This window comes from Selaginella moellendorffii, unplaced genomic scaffold, assembly GCF_000143415.4.
Source record: "Selaginella moellendorffii unplaced genomic scaffold, v1.0 SELMOscaffold_122, whole genome shotgun sequence".
Classification (NCBI taxonomy): domain Eukaryota; kingdom Viridiplantae; phylum Streptophyta; class Lycopodiopsida; order Selaginellales; family Selaginellaceae; genus Selaginella; species Selaginella moellendorffii.
In genome coordinates, this window is record NW_003314383.1 from 286,789 (window position 1) to 310,595 (window position 23,807).

Consider the following 23,807-nt stretch of genomic DNA (forward strand, 5'->3'; position numbering starts at 1 on the left):
AGTTTGTATTGGCTTTCGACAAACGGAATGGTTTTTGAGCAAAGTGATAACAGATCAGCCATTAGAAAAGTCTAAGAAAATTTGTGGAAAAATCTTTCCATTCTAAAGAAAGAATGACTCTCAGTCTAGGAATGCAAACTTTCAAGACTCAACCAATTTCCTCCTACCAACAACTTCACATAGGTTCACCTCAACACAAATTCTCATGACCCATAGTATGCTTAAGCCTCGAACATCTTTACCCATCTAACCGATATCTAACACCGACATCCGCAAAATGCAAAGTGAACACCCAAGGCTTGATCACGAAGACCACATCTTCGGATATCCATATTGCATTAACACTCTTCTTCAATCACCTTCAAAATTCAATGTGAAGTCAAAACACTAACAAGAAAAATGACATGAAAAATCAAGGTTTAAGGAAAATTCCTCATCACTCGAAATAACAATGCCACTTCCACTAACACCAGTGCTAGCAATGTCAATGCCCCAACTACACACCTTCTCCATCCAACAATCTACTCCAAGTGCTAACGGATCAACAGATGAGCTATAGCAAATGAATGCTACAACCCATTTCTAACACCTAATAGGCAAACTCAAAGAAACAAGGTACCAACATAAGCTTAGTATAATGGACCATCACTGAGAATCCAGTCAAAGCTACTACAATGCTACTTCGTGCAAGTAGACTAGCTTCACTATCAAGCACTTTGGGGTTGATCATCATTTACCCAAGCAACTTCGTAAACACATTGCTCACTATCACATGGATATGATATAAGTATCACAATGACTTGATCATCAATCAAGCAACACTATGAGCAATGCCCATGTCATTACTTCAAAGGTTTATGTGAATATCAAGTGTCAACTCGATTCGACAAAATGCAACATAAATGCCACACCCCACCAATAGAGATTTAGAACACCCGACACCACTAACTTTTGTTTACATCACAGACAAACTCATGCCACTCTCTTTCTGACCAATCTCAAAACTAATCCAACACCAAGCTACACAAGGAGCAATAGCAAGGTTCCCCGGAAAAGAATTAAGCATTGCAACCCAAGTCTTCCAATAGCAAGCCTAGACAAAATGGTATAGCACTTCACCGCTATCCATCCCACAACTCACCATTGTAATGCCACCATCTCCAACATGCATCAAGATAGGGACTCTTGATTGCATGATGTGAACACAAGCAATGAGTTAACACCTCGTTGCAAATCATCTCTCCAAGAAGAGAAAATGATTTACGTATTTGATCCTTCGTCGCCGATGACTCTCGTTTCGGTCTCATCTTTGACCAAACCTCAAGCTTGCTTTCGCACTGCCTTCAGTTCAATCGAAGAAAAGTTTATGAGAGAGCACGGCCATGACTACTTGAACCAATAGACTAATTCCTATAATCTTGATTGATCCACTTGTAACCATGCCTAGGAAGGATCTACTAGTGCCATGCTAAACAGCTACGGGCTAGCCTATTTGCCACTCATAGCAAACCCAGGGAGGTTTGCTTTCACCCATGGTACATGGAACAACTTATGGAACCACTGGAACCAATGCGAAGTCTTTGCACCCTAACGTGTACCACTCAGATCATCGTTTTCATCTCTGCGTATGCAACGAGACTAGTTGCCCAATCTCATTGGATAATACTCGCCGAGACTCATTCTCTGATACCAAATGTAGCGCACATGGTTTTTACCCTTTATCCTATGGTGATTTACCATAGGATAACACCACGAAGCGGAACCTAAACCCTCTTTGTGCCACGTGACAGATGCCATGTGTCATATGCCACATGTCCAAAGGACCGTGGTGTGGAACCTGAGGTTTAGGGCCTTGGGCCACTGAACGAAGGAACGGTGCCAAACTCCCAAACATGGAGCCAAGGAGTGACGGAACCGAACCATGAAGCAACTCCCGAGCGTACAGCCCAAGGAGCAAAGGGACAGGAGCCCGGAGTGACTTGGAACAGTCCTAGAGCAACCAGCATCCCAATGCCAGGACTAACATGCAAAATGGAGCCAAATGAAGTCTGGCGCTATTTCGGCATACCGGTGGCCTAACGTGAGGATATGGGTACTCCACCAACTAGCATGGAATGGAACTTGGGCTTAGACCCAAGCCAGACACAGAACAAGGACAGGCACGCAAGCGGGAGCTAGACTATGCCTCAAGTTGGTCAGCCATGCCCGACCTACCCACTATCCCTACTATACATTTGGAACCCCCCACAGCCCCCCCCCCCCCCCCCCCCCTTGAGGAACACATGCTTTGGGCTTTCACCCCAAGCCTCCCTTAGTATCAGGAGTTAGTCTCTGGGACAAGCTCGAAACTTACTAAATATGGAATGTTCTTAGATTGTGAATTTGGACACGGGACGAACACCATTGTGTTCAGGCCGATCTCTACATTCCGTAGATGTGCCAAATGAGCAAATCTGGACACTTTCCATAAATAGCATTTGGGACCGAAATGAGACTAACACAAAGGGCATGATAGCGAGGGTGTTTGGCAGACACAGTAAGCTATCATGTAGCGATATTGAGGGACCAATCTCAATACGCGAGGGTTCTTGTCAAGCCAGTGCAAGATAGAGCAAAAGAGAACTAAAAAGCCAAGCCAAGTATGCTTGGCTGAATAGACACTTAGGAATTCCGTCCTTATGCTCATCCGGCCAAGTACAGATGCAAAGTCTAGTTTACTAACACTTGAACAAGAGGGGCTGATAAAGGGTCCAGCAATACCGACCTCCTGCCATCGTGGCAGTAAGGTAAGAGTGTCTGTAAGGACTGGTCAACAGGTAACTTTCGATACCCGAAGTCACATGCGTGACAGCAATGATCCCTTTGAATGTCCGAACGAGCCGTTTCACCAGACTGTCTAATTGTGGATGATAAGCACTCGTGAAAGTGTGGCGTATCCCCAACCGAGATGTCAAAACATGAAATGCCTCAACCATAAATGTGGGACCATTATCCGAAAAAATCCGCTCTAGACAAGAATGCTAGAACACCACTCGATTGAGGAGGAAGTATCCAACAGCAGCTGCAAAGGCACTAGCAAGAGCACCAACTTCCACCTAACAAGTCAAGTAGTCAGAAGCAATAATTACATATTCATTGCCAACAGTCGACTATGGAAAAGGTCTCATAAGATCAAACGCCACCAACTCAAACGGACAGGAAACTACAATTGACTCTAACCATCCTTCCGCAACACGAGGGGGAGTATTATGAGCTTGGCACCAAATGCAACTATGCACATACCGGATAATATCACGTCGCATCTTTGGCCAATAGAAAGACTTGTGCAACTTCTTGATTACATGACGATGTCCCATATGCCCACCTAGAACAGAAGAATTATGGTAGGCATGGAGAAACCGCAGAATAAAGACAGAAGGCACCACTAGCCATAAATGATCATCAGGATCCATCCCCATAAAATAAAGAAGGCCGTCGTCAAGGCGATATTGAGAATGTAAATGCTGGAAAGGCAAGTCATCAGCAAGTGATGCAGGATTCTCAAACCCATCTCGAAGCCTTCAAATCCACGGCTCAATCTTTTGAGCCTCACAAATCTCATCAAGAGAAGGTAGATCTTGCTCTATGCCTTGTGGACATTGAACGTCAAGTATAGCAACCGCCGATAGCATAGAATCCTTGTCTAAAAAATCCATAGATGCATGAGCAACAGGCTCGTCAGAAACATGATAAGAGAGTGGAGAAGGAAGAGGAGCTCGAAAAAGGGCATCAGCATCAACCATAGAACTCCTTGGGCAATGAATAACATTAAAATTATATATCTGAAGCTTCAAAGCCCATCGAGCAATACGACCAATCAGGTTCTTCTACTTCAATAATGAAGTAATAGTAGCATGGTCACTTTCAAGTAATGTCCGAGAACCATGTAAATATACATGAAGTTTCTCGAAACCCCAGACTGTCGCTAAACACTCCTTTTCTGTCATGGAGTAGTTTATCTCTGCTAGTTGTAATGTATGGTTTATATACGCAATGGGATGGCGCTGACCAAGCACACTCGAGCTCTCTTGCATCAACACACCTCCAACACCAATATCAAAAGCATCCACACGCAAAATAAAAGGTCGAGTGTAGTTAGGATATGCCAAAACCGGAGGAGTCGTCAATAGCTTTTTGAGATCCACAAACGTCTGCTCACAATCCGAAAACCAGATGAAAGATGATAATAATGACTTCAGCAACCCTCGCAACGGTGCAATGCGATCAGAAAAATGATCCACAAAACAACTGAGATACTACACCTTGCCTAAGAAGCACTGCACATCATTCACACACTTCAGAGTAGGGAACTTTAGAACAACCACAAGTTTGTTAGGATCAACTTGCAAACCCTCACGAGAAATATGGTACGCAAGATAAGTTGTGTCTTTGGACCCAAACATGCACTTCGACCGCTTCAGCTTTAAACCAACGTCGCGAAACCAATCCAACACTTTACAAACATCACGAATATGCTCCTCCCACGTCTCTTCCGAGTGGATCAAAACATCATCAATGAAGTCAATAATCACTTCTGGCATATCGCAAAGAACCTCGTCCATTATCCATTGGAAAGTTGCTGGAACATTGTTCAAACCAAATGGCATCACCAAGAACTCGTACAAACCAAATGGGGTACGAAAAGCAGTTTTAGGATTATCTTCTTTGGCCATCAGTACTTGCCAGTACTCAGAAGCAAGATCCAGCTTGGTGAACCAATGACTTTGCCCCAGACGATCCAAGAGATCAACAGTGTGAGGAAGAGGGTACACATTCAAGATCGTCACTTCGTTTAATGAACAATAGTCAATGTAGAAACGAATACTCCCATTAGGTTTTGTCACAAGATAAGGTTCACATGCCCATACCTCTGCTTCCATTACTTTTGTTCCTCCACTATTTCCTCTTATGTTTTCGTCTTGTTCTGTTCTTCCTTATTCTGATCCCTCCAATAATCTTTGTGTTGCAACGGTTGACCAGCTCATGAAAGAGTATTCTAATCTCTTTGAATTTGACCTATCCTCTAGGGCCAAAATTGCCACACGTCATCCGATTCCAACCGGGATGCTCGTCCAATCAAGGTTCCTATTCAAGGAGATCAAGATTTTACTTGCAAACGTAAAGGAGATGTTGGACAAGGGTGTTATTCGGAAGTTGCAAAGTCCTTGAAGTAGAGGGATGAAGAAGTATGGAAGTAAGAGGAATGGATAAAATATAAGGAAGTATGAGACAAGGGGGAGAAGCCTCAAAGTTACACTTGGCATGATTGTGCTACAACTAATCCATACCAAGAATGAGATCAAAAGTTTGACTCAACACCACCCCCAATGATTGCAATTCAAGCTCGAGATCGCCCATATGCACAACCAAGTCTGCCTCATCCCGTGAACATGCATGTGTACGGCTGTTGCCATAAAGAATGAAAACTGGTTTTGCCGCACGACGCAAGTGTAGACGGTAACGTATGGCAACAGGTCGAGCAATAGAAGATAAACTCGAATCTATATCAACTAACACGGAGAGAATAATAGGAGACCTCTTGTTATAAAAATGAGCTTGGAAAGTAAACACTGGATGAACGGGTGTCGAATGAACCCCTTGATGATACTCCCAAAAGAAAGATGGAGGGGTCACTAACTTATTCGCGCAAGGTCCCTCAGTTACTCGCGCGACTCTTTATTTCCCAGATACATCTCAGTGTCCAAACCTTCCATTACAATAGCACCAACGGGATGTTGCTGACGCCAAGGTCTTCATCTAGGAAATGGAGGTCGCCAATCCAGAAAACCTCGACAACACCAATAAGTATGACTAATTTCATCATACGCCCAGCAACAAACATCACGGCCATGGCCACGTCCTCGCCCTTATCCTTGGACTCGAGCAGCAGGAACATCAAACTCCATTGGAACAAGACTATCACCTATAGGAAGTGGAACTGAAGGACGTGCAGCAAGAAGTGGAAAAGGTGACGTCTCATAATGTTGTGCCAAACGAAGAGCATCGTCAAGGGTGGCGAGAGCAAGTGCATGCACAAGTCCGACAAGATCTTGACGAAGTGTTGGCCACAATATTCGTAGCTTGATCCGCTCTGACATACTTGGCTTTGCATGAAGCAAAAGACTTCAAAAACGAACACTAAATTGCATCACCGACTCAAATGGCCCTTGGCAAAGACGATGCAATTGTTGGAAGGCATCATCACAGTCATCGGCATGTCCAAAGGTGCATTTGAAGATGTCCAAGAGAACACTCCAATCCTTACGAGTGGCTGCGCTTAAACAATTGTACCACTGCAATGTCGTCCCTTGGAGACACGTGGGAAACTCACGCAAACATTAAGCATCATCCCAAGAATGATATGTGGCAATCATCGTGAAGTGATCGAACCAATGGTACACATCATCCCCAGGATTCCCGCGAAAGAACTCCAGCCAAATGCGAGGATTGGCACCAAGAGCAGGAGGAGTTGTACCCTATGCTATGAACACCACCATTAACTGAGTTTGGTTGTTCAATTGCAAACACATAACATTAAGCAATTGTACCAACTGCTGCTCCAGAGTCAAAGGAGGAGATTGTTGATCAGCCATGAAGACGAATGAAAAAGAAAGAGCAAAAGAAGAGAAATGACAAAAAGCTAGAAAGAAATGGTAAATCTAGACAATGCAAAAAGCTAAATCTAAACCAAAAGAAAGAACAAAATAAAGGAGATGGAAAAAGCTAGATTTAGATAATGCAAAAACTAGATCTAAACCAAAATCCCAAATCCAAGCACTCCTTAGGGACAATCAAAGGTGCCCTTCAACTCCACTAATGTGAGTGCTTAGAATATAGAAAGGAAATTTAAAAATATGCATATCAATTAGCCCAAAAGCCTAGTTTATATATAAGAGTGAGTGGTCCAGATTGAAACTAATCTGACGGCTACAAAAATCCCACTATGCTAATATTAGTATACAGTATCATAGCTGTACACTTGGCCCTCATAGTTTAATATAAAATAAAATAAATATAGTATTATGAGGTATGGCTACAGATCTAAGGCCCAAGTACATAGCTATGAATATGAAGTCTAAATGTATGGCTACAATACTTTATATTAATATTATTTATATAATATAATATTTATTACGTGCTGGGATTTTGATAGCTATTAGATTGGTTTCAATCAAGACCACTCAATCTTATATATAAATTAAAGGTTTTAGGCTAATTAGATATATAAATTTCTATATTCCATACACTCATATTGACAAAGTTGAGGGGCAGTCTTGATTGTTTTTGAGGATATATTTTTATTTTAGATCTAGTTTTTGGTTTAGATAATTAATGTAGCTGTTTAATGTTATATGGTTGAAACTAAACAATTAACTTCAGTTGATGGTGACATTCATGGCAAATAGTGCAAATTTTCTTACTTTTTTTACCCATCTTTATGTCTGGCCAAATGTTTTCTATAGAAATCCCAAGAATGATATTAATCACTTTAAAATGATTGCCAATTATCATTCTTGAAATGATATTTAATGTTTGCAATGGTTTCCCATATGTCTCCAAGAAATATTGTTGTAGTGGTACAAGAGTTTAAGTGTGGAACCTCCTCCTAGATGTCTTCAAGTATGCATTTCAAAATGCTGATAATTGTGATGATGTTTTCTAACAATTGCATCATTTTTGTCAAGGACCATCTAAGTTAATTATACAATATAATATTTGAATCTAGAGCCTCTTACTTTATGTAGAGCTTAAGTAAAGAAAAATTAGAAATGTTTTCAAAAGAAATATAAAAATGATTTGCTACACTCTTTAAATGTACCAATGCTTTGTTTGTTTAATAGTAGTGCTTATTTTTTATTAATCTAGTTGATTGATAGAATTTCTAAATACAAGATTAAATTTATTACACGTTAACCATTAAATGTTCTAGCATTAAATGTTAGAATATCCTAGAATATTCAAATATATTCTAAATATCTACTACCAAATTTAAATGGGGACAGAGTTCCTTCAAGATTTCCAAAGACAATTCTAGGTAACTTAATATTTAAAAGGCCAAGTGTAAATGGACATCTGTATTATCTCAATCAAACAAGTGATAACCAACTTTCCATTATCCAAACAAACATCCATAAAACATTTATTAAAATCATGCAAATGGAACCTGCCCAAGGCCTACAACTGGACAGCCCATGTGCCTTCAGCCATTATCACTTTATTGTTATAGATAGAATTATAATAAAAAAAGTGTAAAGAATAAATAGAAATTTCTATGTTGTACTTATTGAGTTTTTTCAAGTAATCTACATATAGGAGGAGCTTGAACTAAGACGTATCTCATTTTAATTTAATTCTTAATCTAGATTTATACTTATCATTATATTACCCTAAACCGTAAATATCCAAGAATATTTAAGATATTGTTTAAGACCATATCACATTACCATTCAAATCTAACAATTTTGTGGAGATGTTTTTCATATCTCCAATAACTTTTGACAGTGCATAAGCAGCAAAGAAATATCTAACTTCTAACCAGTTTTCAGCTTCTGGACATATCACACTTAGATCATCACTGAAGTTGAACCCAATTTTTGCTATAAAATATCGATTCCTAAACATAAATATTTAGATAATTAAATATAAAAATAAAAAACTCACAAAGTATGATGATGAAAAATTGCCAAATAATCATCCAATCCAGCCAACCTTGAATCTGTAGAAAAAATAAAAACTGTTTCTAAGAAAATATAAAAAGTTATCTACTGACCTGACTCAGAATACTTAAGGCTCATCCCAAGTGCTATACTTCTTATATGTTGAAGTTCAAATTCAGTAGTTTTAAGAATCCTAGCTGTTTGTAAAGCTTCCAGCACTTCCTAAAAAACATAAAAGAATAAAATTTATAAGAAAATTCAAATGATATAATATAATACCATGATAGGAATGTTGTACATTGATTTCCTACTTTGGATCAATGTAGACAGTTTAGTCCCAGGGTCCTTTTGTAAATGCCGCTCTGAAAGTACAAAAACATTTTAGATTAAAAGCTAAAAATATTTGCTTGCCAAGAAAGATCCTAAACATCGCATGTGTTGCCCATCTCATCACGTCGTTAGCTAAGCAATTTGGATTTTCACAAAGCATCATTGTAAGGCCACCACACTTGGTTTTTGAGCACGGAATGTATTTTGCATTAGCAGCCAGCACAGCAGTGGAGAATAAACATTCTCCAGCCTTAGTCTGTGAAAGAACAGGAGTAAGCATCACAGAAACGATACTGATTTACCTGATATTCTGGCATGACAAGAAAAGTGATTTACCTTAGATTTTGGCTCGAGCAGCATTGTGTCCTGAGAATTGGTGACCTTGTCCAATGTACCCCCACGATCCTGTAAAAAAATGAAATGGAATTAAACGTCACGAGTAATAAGGAAGAATGATTTACTTGCGACTTGAGCAACATCATCTCTGTTATTCCCTCTGAATGCATTATGTCACATACGGCCGCGTCCTTGGCCACCCTGCCCTGGACACCAAGCTTGTCCCAAAGACGATCGTCAAAGACTGCCTTGGCAGGGACAAGCTTGGTGCCAGCCACACACGGCAGCACGTCGCGTAGAGCATCTTCAGCGAAAAAGAGGCCCATCTTTCTATTGATGCCAATACCGCGGAGATCCACCACGACGCACTTTCTGATCCCGATCGCGTCCACAGCGTCCAGCTCCTTGACAGGATCCTCTCCACGGTCATGAGACGCCTGGACGAACTTCCTGGCCGACAGTGTCATGGGCATGCCCCGGAAGTCGTCGTAGTTGACGACCCAGTCCAGAGAGCCATACTGCAATGCCTTGGTGGGAACCGCCAGAAGGATGTAGCCAGTGGAGACCCGATTCTGCCAGATGGATTCCTTATAGACGAGGACTTGTTTAGCATCAAGCTCTCCTAAAGTTCCATCGATCACGAATTCCGCCGGAGGACCCCGACACCGCAGGCCGAGCTCAAACGTGGAAATGCAGCCCACGGCTTCGATCCTCCTGATCTGGCATGGCTCCAGCGGCGTCATTGAAGGCTCCATTTCGTTGTCGTACAAGTAGGCTGGAATGCTCCAAGGCGCTCCCCAGTAAAGGGCATTTGCATGTGTACGACGCTGCTTGGGGCAGATGTTTCCATGAGCGTAGCTCAGGTGATCAAGCAACGTCGTGTCGGGGCAGCCGCATGCAGTCAACTGCCGGTTGTAGCAGATATCGCAGAAGAGGAACAAGGAGGTGGTGGTGTTATCATAGACGAGCTTGAGAGGAGGAGCAGGAGTACGAGGCCGAGCTCGAACCCGAGCTTGAGTTTCCACGAGCGTGCCGCATCCGCGGGCAACTCCTGCACCCACAAGCTAAATGTTAGCTGCGCTCTTGCGCTCTTCTACTCACTCACGTCCAAAAAGCCGCCGCCAGAACATGCCGCCCAACCAGGAGCAAGAGTTTATCTGCGAGTGTGCTGGGCAGATCCACTTATCCGCGAGTGTGCTAGGCAGATCCACCGATAGCTACCACCCTAGACACTTTTAGGGCAAGGTTCTTAGAATATTCCTTGAAACTCCATCTATATAAAAAGTTAATCTTTATAATGAACATTTAATTTCTTTAGTGATCAATGATGCGGCATCTCAAATATGTACTTAGAATTAAATAATTCTTGCTATCAAAGTTTTAGGATCACCAACTTGATCCGTTAGCCTCGTGTCATAGGCACTCGTTTGTAGTATTTAACATCGGTTCTAGAGCTCCTTTTCCTATCTTTCTAGGCTTCCATAGTGTAGAGTTCTCTATGGCTCACACTTTTCTCTTTGCTACTTCTCTCTTCGCTGTTCTTGCTAGCGCTGTTCTAGCTACCAACACCAACAACTCATGTTTCCCAGGTAAGACTCTGCAAGCGATTTTACAACCAGTCACAAGCTTTATGTTCGCAGGCGATGCCACCGTCCAAATGTATAACGGCGACCTCAAACTCATGAGAGATCTCGAAGTTGGAGACAAGGTATTGTATTGCTCTTAAGTTTCTCGAAAGCCCATCTAAACGTGCCAGATCTAAAGGTTGCAGTGAGCAAAAACGTGTTCTCCGATGTCTACGCATTCGGCCACAAGGACGCCGATGTGATCTCCGAGTTCATCCAGGTCCACACCGCCTCAGACATGATCGAGCTTAGCGAGGGCCACTTCATCCCAGTCGACGCCAAGGGAAAGCTTGTGTACAAGCGAGCCAAGGATCTCCAGGTTGGAGAAACTCTCTGGGGATCATCTCAAATCACTGGTAACATCATACTTCTTTTGAGACTTTGCTCTTACTTTTGACAATTATAGAACTTTCCAAGGTGGAGAAGCTGGGCCTCTACAACCCATTCACTCTCTCCGGCAACATCATGGTTAACAACGTGGAGGCTTCCTCCCACAGCGAGTGGTTCCTGGACTCCCTCTTTGATGCCATTGGCGCAACTGAGTACCTCCCATATGCATACCAGGCCGTGCTCGCTCCACTTCGTGCCATCTACAACATTGTTGGGAAGGAAATCTATGGAAAGGGTTATGCTGCCGTCAATTCTTGTGTCAACGTTGCTGAATTTGGAATGAAGCACGGAGGAAGCATTGCTCTCACCGTTGGAATCGCTGGAGTTGCAACAGCAATGCTGGCCACGAAGTCTTGAGCAAAAATCAGGAGTAAATAAGAGAGAAATAATCACAATCCAGATCAAGTCAATGTAAATCTCCAGAACAAGAACAAAAGAAATGAGTGAAGAAACTGTGTGATGTCAAACAAAAGCTTCATTTCATGACATGCATCACAAAGATGCATAGATGTTTTCCAAGTTTTTCAAATGTATAAGAGGTTCTAAATGTATAATAAGGATAGTGGGTAAGTCGGGCATAGTTGACTAACCTAAGGTATAGTTTAGCTTTTGTTTGTGTTTTTGTCATTGTTTTGTGTCTGGATTGGGTCTAAGCTTAAATTTCATATTATGTTAGTTGGTGGAGTATTTATATCCTCGCATTAGACTACTAGTATGCTGAAATAGTATTAAATTTCATTTGGCTCCATTTTACATGTTAGTTCTAGCATTGGGATGGTAAATGCTCTAATGTTATTTTAAGTTGCTTCACATTCCTATCCCTTCACTTTTTGTGCTGTACATTCAAGAATCCGTTCTATGCTTTAGTGCTATTACCCTTTAACCTTATCTTAGGAGTTTGGCACTATTCCTTCATTCAATAGTCTAAGGCCCTGAAACTCAAGTTCTACACCATTGTCCTTGGGATACATGGCATGTGATATATAGCACATGTGCTTCATGGTTATCATATGGTAAATCATCATAGGATAAAAAGGTAAAAATCATGTGATATAAATTTTTATATTCCATGCACTCACATTGATGGAGTTGAAGAGTAGCTTTGATTGTCTTTGAGGAATGCTTAGATTTATATTTTTAATTTAGATCTAGTTTTTGGTTTAGATAATTAGTTTAGTTATTTGATGTTATGTGGTTGCAACTAAATAATTAATTTCAGTTGATGGTGACATTCATGGCAAATGGTGCAACTCTTCTTACTCTTTCTGCCCATCCTTATATCTGGTCAAATTTTTTCTGTAGAAATCCCAAAGATGATATTGATCATTGGTTCAATCACTTTACATTGATTGCCAATTATTATTTTTGAAATGATATCTAATATTTACACAAGTTTTTCACATATCTCCAAGAGACATTGTTGTAGTGGTACAATGGTTTAAGTGTGGAACCTCCTCCCAAATGTCTTCAAGCATGCATTTAGAAATGTTGATAATTGTGATGATGCCTTCTAACAATTGCATCATCTTTGTCAGGGACCGTTTAAGTCAGTTATGCAATTTAATGTTTGAATCTAAAGCCTCTTACTTCGTGTAGAGCTTAAGTAAATAAAAATCAGAAATATTTTCAAAAGAAATATAAAATGATTTGCTACACTTTAGATGTACCAATGCTTTGTTTGTTTAATAGTAGTGCTTATTATTTATTAATCTAATTGATCAATAGGAAGTTTATAATTTCTAAACACGAGATTAAATTTATTACACATTAACCATTAAATGTTCTAGCATTAAATGGTAGAATATCCTAGAGTATTTAAATATATTCTAAATGTCTACTACCAATTCTAAATGGACAATCTATATTATCTCACTTAAGTAAGTGATAAACCAAATTTCCATTACCTAAACAAACATCCATAAATTTTTTATTGAAATCATGCAAATTGAACCTGCCTCAAGGCCTACAACTGGACAACCTGTGTGCCTTGGGCCATTATCACTTTATTATTATAGATAGAATTGTAACAAAAAAAGTGTAAAGAATAAATAGAAATTTCTATGTTGTACATATTGATTTTTTTCAAGTCATCTACATATAGGAGGAGCTAGAACTAAGACATATCTCATTTTATAGCTATTAAATATTAAATTTAATGCTTAATCTAGATTTATACTTATCATTATATTCTAAAATATATTACCCTAAACCGTAAATATCAAATAATATTTAAGATATAACCCCTACTGATTGTTTAACACCATATCAATGTTTTTCATATCTTCAATACAGTGCATAAACAGCAAAGAAATATCTAACTTCCAACCAGTTTTCAGCTTCTGGACATATCACACTTAGATCATCACTGAAGTTGAACCCAATTTTTGCTATAAAATGTCCATATTCCTAAACATAAATATTTAGATACTTAAATATAAAAATAAAAAACTCACAAAGTATGATGATGAAAAATTGCCAAATAATCATCCAATCCAGCCAACCTTGAATCTGTAGAAAAAATAAAATAACCTGACTCAGAATACTTAAGGCTCATCCCAAGTGCTATACTTCTTATATGTTGAAGTTCAAATTCAGTAGTTTTAAGAATCCTAGCTGTTTGTAAAGCTTCCAGCACTTCCTAAAAAACATAAAGAATAAAAGTAAAAAAATTTCAAATGATATAATATAATACCATGATAGGAATGTTGTACATTGATTTCCTACTTTGGACAGTTTAGTCCCAGGGTCCTTTTGTAAATGCCGCTCTGAAAGTACAAAAACATTTTAGATTAAAAGCTAAAAATATTTGCTTGCCGAGAAAGATCCTAAACATCGCCTGTGTTGCCCATCTCATCACGTTGTTAGCTAAGCAATTTGGATTTTCACAAAGCATCATTGTAAGGCCGCCACACTTGGTTTTTGAGCACGGAATGTATTTTGCGTTAGCAGCCAGCACAGCAGTGGAGAATAAACATTCTCCAGCCTTAGTCTGTGAAAGAACAGGAGTAAGCATCACAGAAACGATACTGATTTACCTGATATTCTGGCATGACAAGAAAAGTGATTTACCTTAGATTTTGGCTCGAGCAGCATTGTGTCCTGAGAATTGGTGACCTTGTCCAATCTACCCCCACAATCCTGTACAAAAATGAAATGGAATTAAACGTCACGTGTAATAAGGAAGAATGATTTACTTGCGACTTGAGCAACATCATCTCTGTTATTCCCTCTGAATGCATTATGTCACATACGGCCGCGTCCTTGGCCACCCTGCCCTGGACACCAAGCTTGTCCCAAAGACGATCGTCAAAGACTGCCTTGGCAGGGACAAGCTTGGTGCCAGCCACACACGGCAGCACGTCGCGTAGAGCATCTTCAGCGAAAAAGAGGCCCATCTTTCTATTGATGCCAATACCGCGGAGATCCACCACGACGCACTTTCTGATCCCGATCGCGTCCACAGCGTCCAGCTCCTTGACAGGATCCTCTCCACGGTCATGAGACGCCTGGACGAACTTCCTGGCCGACAGTGTCATGGGCATGCCCCGGAAGTCGTCGTAGTTGACGACCCAGTCCAGAGAGCCATACTGCAATGCCTTGGTGGGAACCGCCAGAAGGATGTAGCCAGTGGAGACCCGATTCTGCCAGATGGATTCCTTATAGACAAGGACTTGTTTAGCATCAAGCTCTCCTAAAGTTCCATCGATCACGAATTCCGCCGGAGGACCCCGACACCGCAGGCCGAGCTCGAACGTGGAAATGCAGCCCACGGCTTCGATGCTCCTGATCTGGCATGGCTCCAGCGGCGTCATTGAAGGCTCCATTTCGTTGTCGTACAAGTAGGCTGGAATGCTCCAAGGCGCTCCCCAGTAAAGGGCATTTGCATGTGTACGACGCTGCTTGGGGCAGATGTTTCCATGAGCGTAGCTCAGGTGATCAAGCAACGTCGTGTCGGGGCAGCCGCATGCAGTCAACTGCCGGTTGTAGCAGATATCGCAGAAGAGGAACAAGGAGGTGGTGGTGTTATCATAGACGAGCTTGAGAGGAGGAGCAGGAGCACGAGGCCGAGCTCGAACCCGAGCTCGAGTTTCCGCGAGCGTGCCACATCCGCGGGCAACTCCTGTGCCCACAAGCTAAATGTTAGCTGCGCTCTTGCGCTCTTCTACTCACTCACCTCCAAAAAGCCGCCGCCAGAACATGCCGCCCAACCAGGAGCAAGAGTTTATCTGCGAGTGTGCTGGGCAGATCCACTTATCCGCGAGTGTGCTAGGCAGATCCACCGATAGCTATAGACACTTTTAGGGCAAGGTTCTTAGAATATTCCTTGAAACTCCATTTTGCTTTCATTCTTTTAATGCTATATAAAAAGTTAATCTTTATAATGAACATTTAATTTCTTTAGTGAGTCGATGATGCGGCATCTCAAATATGTACTTAGAATTAAATAATTCTTTCTATCAAAGTTTTAGGATCACCAACTTGATCCGTTAGCCTCATGTCATAGGCACTCGTTTGTAGTATTTAACATCGGTTCTAGAGCTCCTTTTCCTATCTTTCTAGGCTTCCATAGTGTAGAGTTCTCTATGGCTCACACTTTTCTCTTTGCTACTTCTCTCTTCGCTGTTCTTGCTAGCGCTGTTCTAGCTACCAACACCAACAACTCATGTTTCCCAGGTAAGACTCTGCAAGCGATTTTACAACCAGTCACAAGCTTTATGTTTGCAATCAAAACACAGGCGACGCCACCGTCCAAATGTATAACGGCGACCTCAAACTCATGAGAGATCTCGAAGTTGGAGACAAGGTATTGTATTGCTCTTAAGTTTTTCGAGAGCCCAGCTAAACGTGCCAGGTCTAAAGATTGCAGTGAGCAAAAACGTGTTCTCCGATGTCTACGCATTCGGCCACAAGGACACCGATGTGATCTCCGAGTTCATCCAGGTCCACACCGCCTCAGACATGATCGAGCTTAGCGAGGGCCACTTCATCCCAGTCGACGCCAAGGGAAAGCTTGTGTACAAGCGAGCCAAGGATCTCCAGGTTGGAGAAACTCTCTGGGGATCATCTCAAATCACTGGTAACATCATACTTGTTTTGAGACTTTGCTCTTACTTTTGATAATTATAGAACTTTCCAAGGTGGAGAAGCTGGATCTCTACAACCCATTCACTCTCTCCGGCAACATCATGGTTAACAACGTGGAGGCTTCCTCTCACAGCGAGTGGTTCCTGGACTCCCTCTTTGATGCCATTGGCGCAACTGAGTACCTCCCATATGCATACCAGGCCGTGCTCGCTCCACTTCGTGCCATCTACAACATTGTCGGGAAGGAAATCTATGGAAAGGGTTATGCTGCCGTCAATTCTTGTGTCAACGTTGCTGAATTTGGAATGAAGCACGGAGGAAGCATTGCTCTCACCATTGGAATCAATGGAGTTGCAACAGCAATGCTGGCCACGAAGGCTTGAGCAAAAATCAGGAGTAAATAAGAGAGAAATAATCACAATCCAGATCAGGTCAATGTAAATCTCCAGAACAAGAATGAAAGAAATGAGTGAAGAAACTGTGTGATGTCAAACAAAAGCTTCATTTCATGACATGCATCACAAAGATGCATAAATGTTAAGTTTCTCAATTGTATAGGGGGTTTTAAATGTATAGTAAAGATAGTCGGGCATAGTTGACCAACCTAAGGTATAATTTCTTTTGTTTGTGTTTTTGTCATTGTTTTGTGTTTGGATTGGGTGTAAGCTTAAATTCTATACCATGTTAGTTGGTGGAGTATTTATATCCTCACGTTAGACTACTAATATGTTGAAATAATATGAAATTTCATTTGGTTCTGTTTTGCGTGTTAATTTTAGCATTGGGATGGTAAATGCTCTAATGTTGTTCTAAGTTACTTCACATTCCTATCCCTTCACTTTTTGGGCTGTACATTCAAGAGCCCATTCTGTGCTCTTGTGCCATTACCCTTTAACCCTATCTTAGGAGTTTGGCACTATTCCTTCATTCAATGGCTTAAGGCCCTGAAACTCAAGTTTTGCACCATTGTCCTTAGGACACATGGCATGTGATATATGGCATATGTGCTTCATGGTTATCATATGGTAAATCATCATAGGATAAAAGGTAAAAATCATGTGATATAAATTTTTATATTCGATGCACTCATATTGACGGAGTTGAAGAGTAGCCTTGATTGTCTTTGAGGAATGCTTAGATTTATGTTTTTAATTTAGATCAAGTTTTTGGTTTAGATAATTAGTTTAGTTATTTGATGTTATGTGGTTGCAACTAAATAATTAATTTCAGTTGATGGTGATATTCATGGCAAATGGTGCAACTCTTCTAACTCTTTCTACCCATCCTTATATCTGGTAAAATGTTTTTTGTAGAAATCCCAAAGATGATAATGATCATTGGTTCAATCACTTTACATTGATTGCCAATTATTATTTTTGAAATGATATCTAATATTTACACAAGTTTTTCACATATCTCCAAAAGACATTGTTGTAGTGGTACAATGGTTTAAGTGTGGAACCTCCTCCCAAATGTCTTCAAGCATGCATTTAGAAATATTGATAATTGTGATGATGCCTTCTAACAATTGCATCATCTTTGTTAGGGACCATCTAAGTCAGTTATGCAATTTAATGTTTGAATCTAAAGCCTCTTACTTTGTGTAGAGTTTAAGTAAACAAAAATCAGAATTTTCAAAAGAAATATAAAATGATTTGCTACACTTTAGATGTACCAATGCTTTGTTTGTTTAATAGTAGTGCTTATTATTTATTAATCTAATTGATTGATAGGAAGTTTATAATTTCTAAACACGAGATTAAATTTATTACACATTAACCATTAAATGTTCTAGCATTAAATGGTAGAATATCCTAGAATATTTAAATATATTCTAAATATCTACTACCAAATCTAAATGGACAATCTATATTATCTCACTTAAGTAAGTGATAAACTAACTTTCCATTACCTAAACAAACATCCATAAATTTTTTATTGAAATCATGCAATCTTAATTGAAATCTTAATCTAGATTTATACTTATCATTATATTCTAAAATATATTACCCTAAACCCTAATTATCCAAGAATAACCCCTACTGATTGTTTAACACCATATCACATTACCATTCAAACCTAACAATTTTGTGGAGATGTTTTCCATATCTTCAATACAGTGCATAAACAGCAAAGAAATATCTAACTTCCAACCAGTTTTCAGCTTCTGGACATATCACACTTACATCATCACTGAAGTTGAACCCAATTTTTGCTATAAAATGTCCATATTCCTAAACATAAATATTTAGATACTTAAATATAAAAATAAAAAACTCACAAAGTATGATGATGAAAAATTGCCAAATAATCATCCAATCCAGCCAACCTTGAATCTGTAGAAAAAATAAAATAACCTGACTCAGAATACTTAAGGCTCATCCCAAGTGCTATACGTCTTATATGTTGAAGTTCAAATTCAGTAGTTTTAAGAATCCTAGCAGTTTGTAAAGCTTCCAGCACTTCCTAAAAAACATAAAGAATAAAATTTATAAGAAATTTCAAATGATATAATATAATACCATGATAGGAATGTTGTACATTGATTTCCTACTTTGGATCAACGTAGACAGTTTAGTCCCAGGGTCCTTTTGTAAATGCCGCTCTTAAAGTACAAAAACATTTTAGATTAAAAGCTAAAAATATTTGCTTGCCGAGAATGATCCTAAACATCGCCTGTGTTGCCCATCTCATCACGTTGTTAGCTAAGCAATTTGGATTTTCACAAAGCATCGTTGTAAGGCCGCCACACTTGGTTTTTGAGCACGGAATGTATTTTGCATTAGCAGCCAGCACAGCAGTGGAGAATAAACATTCACCAACCTTAGTCTGTGAAAGAACAGTAGTAAGCATCACAGAAACGATACTGATTTACCTGATATTCTGGCATGACAAGAAAAGTGATTTACCTTAGATTTTGGCTCGAGCAGCATTGTGTCCTGAGAATTGGTGACCTTGTCCAATGTACCCCCACAATCCTGTAAAAAAATGAAATGGAATTAATCTTCACGAGTAATAAGGAAGAATGATTTACTTGCGACTTGAGCAACATCATCTCTGTTATTCCCTCTGAATGCATTATGTCACATACGGCCGCGTCCTTGGCCACCCTGCCCTGGACACCAAGCTTGTCCCAAAGACGATCGTCAAAGACTGCCTTGGCAGGGACAAGCTTGGTGCCAGCCACACACGCCAGCACGTCGTATAGAGCATCTTCGGCGAAAAAGAGGCCCATCTTTCTATTGATGCCAATACCGCGGAGATCCACCACGACGCACTTTCTGATCCCGATCGCGTCCACAGCGTTCAGCTCCTTGACAGGATCCTCTCCACGGTCATGAGACGCCTGGACGAACTTCCTGGCCGACAGTGTCATGGGCATGCCCCGGAAGTCGTCGTAGTTGACGACCCAGTCCAGAGAGCCATACTGCAATGCCTTGGTGGGAACCGCCAGAAGGATGTAGCCAGTGGAGACCCGATTCTGCCAGATGGATTCCTTATAGACGAGGACTTGTTTAGCATCAAGCTCTCCTAAAGTTCCATCGATCACGAATTCCGCCGGAGGACCCGACACCGCAGGCCGAGCTCAAACGTGGAAATGCAGCCCACGGCTTCGATGCTCCTGATCTGGCATGGCTCCAGCGGCGTCATTGAAGGCTCCATTTCGTTGTCGTACAAGTAGGCTGGAATGCTCCAAGGCGCTCCCCAGTAAAGGGCATTTGCATGTGTACGACGCTGCTTGGGGCAGATGTTTCCATGAGCGTAGCTCAGGTGATCAAGCAACGTCGTGTCGGGGCAGCCGCATGCAGTCAACTGCCGGTTGTAGCAGATATCGCAGAAGAGGAACAAGGAGGTGGTGGTGTTATCATAGACGAGCTTGAGAGGAGGAGCAGGAGCACGAGGCCGAGCTCGAACCCGAGCTCGAGTTTCCGCGAGCGTGCCACATCCGCGGGCAACTCCTGTGCCCACAAGCTAAATGTTAGCTGCGCTCTTGCGCTCTTCTACTCACTCACCTCCAAAAAGCCGCCGCCAGAACATGCCGCCCAACCAGGAGCAAGAGTTTATCTGCGAGTGTGCTGGGCAGATCCACTTATCCGCGAGTGTGCTAGGCAGATCCACCGATAGCTATAGACACTTTTAGGGCAAGGTTCTTAGAATATTCCTTGAAACTCCATAACTCGTTTTATTTTGCTTTCATTCTTTATATAAAAAGTTAATCTTTATAATGAACATGCGGCGACCTCAAACTCATGAGAGATCTCGAAATTGGAGACAAGGTATTGTATTGCTCTTAAGTTTCTCGAAAGCCCATCTAAACGTGCCAGATCTATAGGTTGCAGTGAGCAAAAACGTGTTCTCGGATGTCTACGCATTCGGCCACAAGGACGCCGATGTGATCTCCGAGTTCATCCAGGTCCACACCACCTCAGACATGATCGAGCTTAGCGAGGGCCACTTCATCCCAGTCGACGCTAAGGGAAAGCTTGTGTACAAGAGAGCCAAGGATCTCTAGGTTGGAGAAACTCTCTGGGGATCATCTCAAATCACTAGTAACATCATACTTCCTTTGAGACTTTGCTCTTATTTTTGACAATTATAGAACTTTCCAAGGTGGAGAAGCTGGGTCTCTACAACCCATTCACTCTCTCCGGCAACATCATGGTTAACAACGTGGAGGCTCCCTCTCACAGCGAGTGGTTCCTGGACTCCCTCTTTGATGCCATTGGCGCAACTGAGTACCTCCCATATGCATACCACGCCATGCTCGCTCCACTTCGCGCCATCTACAACATCGTCGGCAAGGAAATCTATGGAAAGGGTTATGCTGCCGTCAATTCTTGTGTCAACGTTGCTGAATTTGGAATGAAGCACGGAGGAAGCATCGCTCTTGCTGGTGGAATCGCTGGAGTTGCAACAGCAATGCTGGCCACGAAGGCTTGATGAAAAACCAGAAGTAGAATAAAATGTAAATTTCATTAACATATTTTATGCTTTTGATTATTCCCCATATATTCTCAATGGTTTATTGTTTGTTTAGTGGATATACCTAGATATTTTAGAACTTTTTACCATCTAATGGTTGTTATTCCTTTAGATTAATCTCGTGTTTATAATTTATGATTAAAGCATACTCTAGCTTATCTAGCTTTTATACCATTAGGTTAAACTTGTGGTTGTTAAAAAAGTTCTTAAACATGATGGAAAGTGTATTGTGTGGTTTATATGCTCAACTAGGAAAAACATTTTCTTGTAATACATAAATCATAATAATTTGTTATAATACAAACTAAGCAAACCCAACTTTTCTAAAATGTAATGTGTCACAATTTATTATTATTTATCTAAAAAAAAGGCTTGATGTACCACAAGTAAAATAAAATAAAATTTCAAAAAATAGAAAAAGAAAAGAAAACTTTTGATTATTCCCCTTCTTTCTTTATATCCAACTCCCAATTTTATATTCTAAATGGTTCATTTGCATCTTGGTAGTTGATATACCTAAAATATAGTTGAATATTCTAGAATAGTAATAGTAATTTAATGGCTATTATTTATTTATAATAATTTTATCATTAAATTTAAACATGGTTATAATTTATAAAATTTTCCCAAACACCTTCTAGCTCTAACTATTATACCATTAGATAAATCTTGTGTTTATCAAAAACATTCTTAAAAATAATAATTTATTATTATTTTTCTAAAAATATTATTATAATGCTATTAAATAATAATAGTATCTTTAAATATGAATCTAAGTATATTTATATTTTAATTAATATATTAAATTAAGTGATTAGTTTCAAAATTTACAAAATTTGTTTCATTAATTTAATGAAAATTACTTTTGTGAGTGTTTAGAATATGGAAAGGGAATATAAAAAATATGCCCCAAAAACCCTAATTTATATATAGAAGCGAGTGGTTTGGATTGAAACCAATCCAATGGCTACCAAAATCCCACTATGCTAATATTAGTATATGGCATAGTAGCCGTACACTTGGCCCTCACATCATCCCCTCCTCTTGGAATAATGGAAAACCATCAGGGTTCTCTTGTAAACTGGCCAGGATCTGGAGGAACGTCAAGAGGAGGCATCGGCAGATCTGTAAGTGGTATTAATTGTTCCTGATCCTTTTGTATGAAGTGTTTCAACCGCTGCACATGCACAATCTCTGGAGGATCGGCCTGTTGGACGTCATGCCGAACCTCATAAACTTGTGGTCTAACTTGCCGCAACACCTGATACGGTCCTTTCCACTGCGCAAGAAGCCCCTTAGATAAACCACGTACTGTAAGATGGGGAAAACGGACTAACACCAAATCATCCACTTTGTACTCTGTAGGTGAACGATGATAAGAGTTGTAGCGCCGTTGTTGTCCCACTTATACGTAGCCTAAGTGTTCGGCAGACTCAGTTTGGACAAGTGGAAGAATGCTTGTCAAATACTGATCCCACGACCTAACATCGGCAGCTCGTGGCAATCGCGAAGGTAAACCTAGCTTTGTTGATAATATTGGATCATGACCATATAGGAGTTTATATGGTGAAGCACCAACAAAACTCTACACCCCTGTGACATATGCATATTGAAGAGACGGCAAATAACCATCCCAATTAGAATGTTGAAAGTTCACATACTTCGCAATTGTAGCGCACGTGGTTTTTACCCTTTATCCTATGGTGATTTACCATAGGATAACACCATGAAGCAGAACCTAAACCCTCTTTGTGCCACGTGACAGATGCCATGTGTCATATGCCACGTGTCCAAAGGACCGTGGTGTGGAACCCGAGGTTCAGGGCCTTGGGCCACTGAACGAAGGAACGGTGCCAAACTCCCAAGCATGGAGCCAAGGAGTGACGGAACCGAACCACGAAGCAACTCCCGAGCGTACAACCCAAGGAGCAAAGGGACAGGAGCCCGGAGCGACTTGGAACAGTCCTAGAGCAACCAGCATCCCAATGCCAGGACCAGCATGCAAATTGGAGCCAAATGAAGTTTTGCGCTATTTCGGCATACCGGTGGCCTAACGTGAGGATATAGGTACTCCACCAGCTAGCATGGAATGGAACTTGGGCTTAGACCCAAGCCGGACGCAAAACAAGGACAGGCACGCAAGCGGGAGCTAGACTATGCCTCAGGTTGGTCGGCCATGCCCGACCTACCCACTATCTCTACTATACATTTGGAACCCCCCACAGCCCCCCCCCTTGAGGAACACACGCTTTGGGCTTTCACCCCAAGCCTCCCTTAGTATCAGGAGTTAGTCTCTGGGACAAGCTCGAAACTTACTAAATATGGAATATCTTTAGATTGTGAATTTGGACACGGGATGAAC

At 40.8% G+C, this 23,807-nt stretch overlaps 5 protein-coding genes across 6 annotated transcripts in view; 3 read left to right on the top strand and 2 right to left on the bottom strand.

Annotated features, from left to right (window-relative positions):
* The window catches only part of LOC9632930 (warthog protein 6), an 86,166-nt gene that overhangs the window by 47,039 nt on the left and 15,320 nt on the right, over positions 1–23,807 (top strand). The gene's annotated exons all lie outside the window — the stretch shown is intronic.
* On the top strand, positions 10,845–11,899 carry LOC9632927 (warthog protein 6). The gene is made up of 4 exons (XM_002991619.2): positions 10,845–10,951; positions 11,003–11,070; positions 11,127–11,343; positions 11,394–11,899. Exons 1-4 carry the CDS (start codon positions 10,861–10,863, stop codon positions 11,732–11,734), a joined length of 717 nt encoding a protein of 238 aa, XP_002991665.1. The 5' UTR covers positions 10,845–10,860; the 3' UTR covers positions 11,735–11,899.
* LOC9632882 lies at positions 14,090–15,649 on the bottom strand. The gene is made up of 4 exons (XM_024665407.1): positions 15,552–15,649; positions 14,572–15,497; positions 14,447–14,515; positions 14,090–14,366 (listed from the first exon to the last, which is right to left on the bottom strand). Exons 1-4 carry the CDS (start codon positions 15,574–15,576, stop codon positions 14,112–14,114), a joined length of 1,275 nt encoding a protein of 424 aa, XP_024521175.1. The 5' UTR covers positions 15,577–15,649; the 3' UTR covers positions 14,090–14,111.
* On the top strand, positions 15,938–21,463 carry LOC9632928 (warthog protein 6). 2 transcript variants are annotated; one of them, XM_024665412.1, is made up of 4 exons: positions 15,938–16,051; positions 16,114–16,181; positions 16,238–16,454; positions 21,063–21,463. In XM_024665412.1, exons 1-4 carry the CDS (start codon positions 15,961–15,963, stop codon positions 21,401–21,403), a joined length of 717 nt encoding a protein of 238 aa, XP_024521180.1. In that variant the 5' UTR covers positions 15,938–15,960; the 3' UTR covers positions 21,404–21,463. The 2 variants fall into 2 exon arrangements, with proteins under 2 accessions (XP_024521180.1, XP_024521179.1); XM_024665411.1 differs by lacking the exon at positions 21,063–21,463 and adding an exon at positions 16,505–17,001.
* LOC112342869 lies at positions 19,996–20,573 on the bottom strand. Its single transcript, XM_024665413.1, has 2 exons — positions 20,476–20,573; positions 19,996–20,421 (listed from the first exon to the last, which is right to left on the bottom strand). Exons 1-2 carry the CDS (start codon positions 20,498–20,500, stop codon positions 20,009–20,011), a joined length of 438 nt encoding a protein of 145 aa, XP_024521181.1. The 5' UTR covers positions 20,501–20,573; the 3' UTR covers positions 19,996–20,008.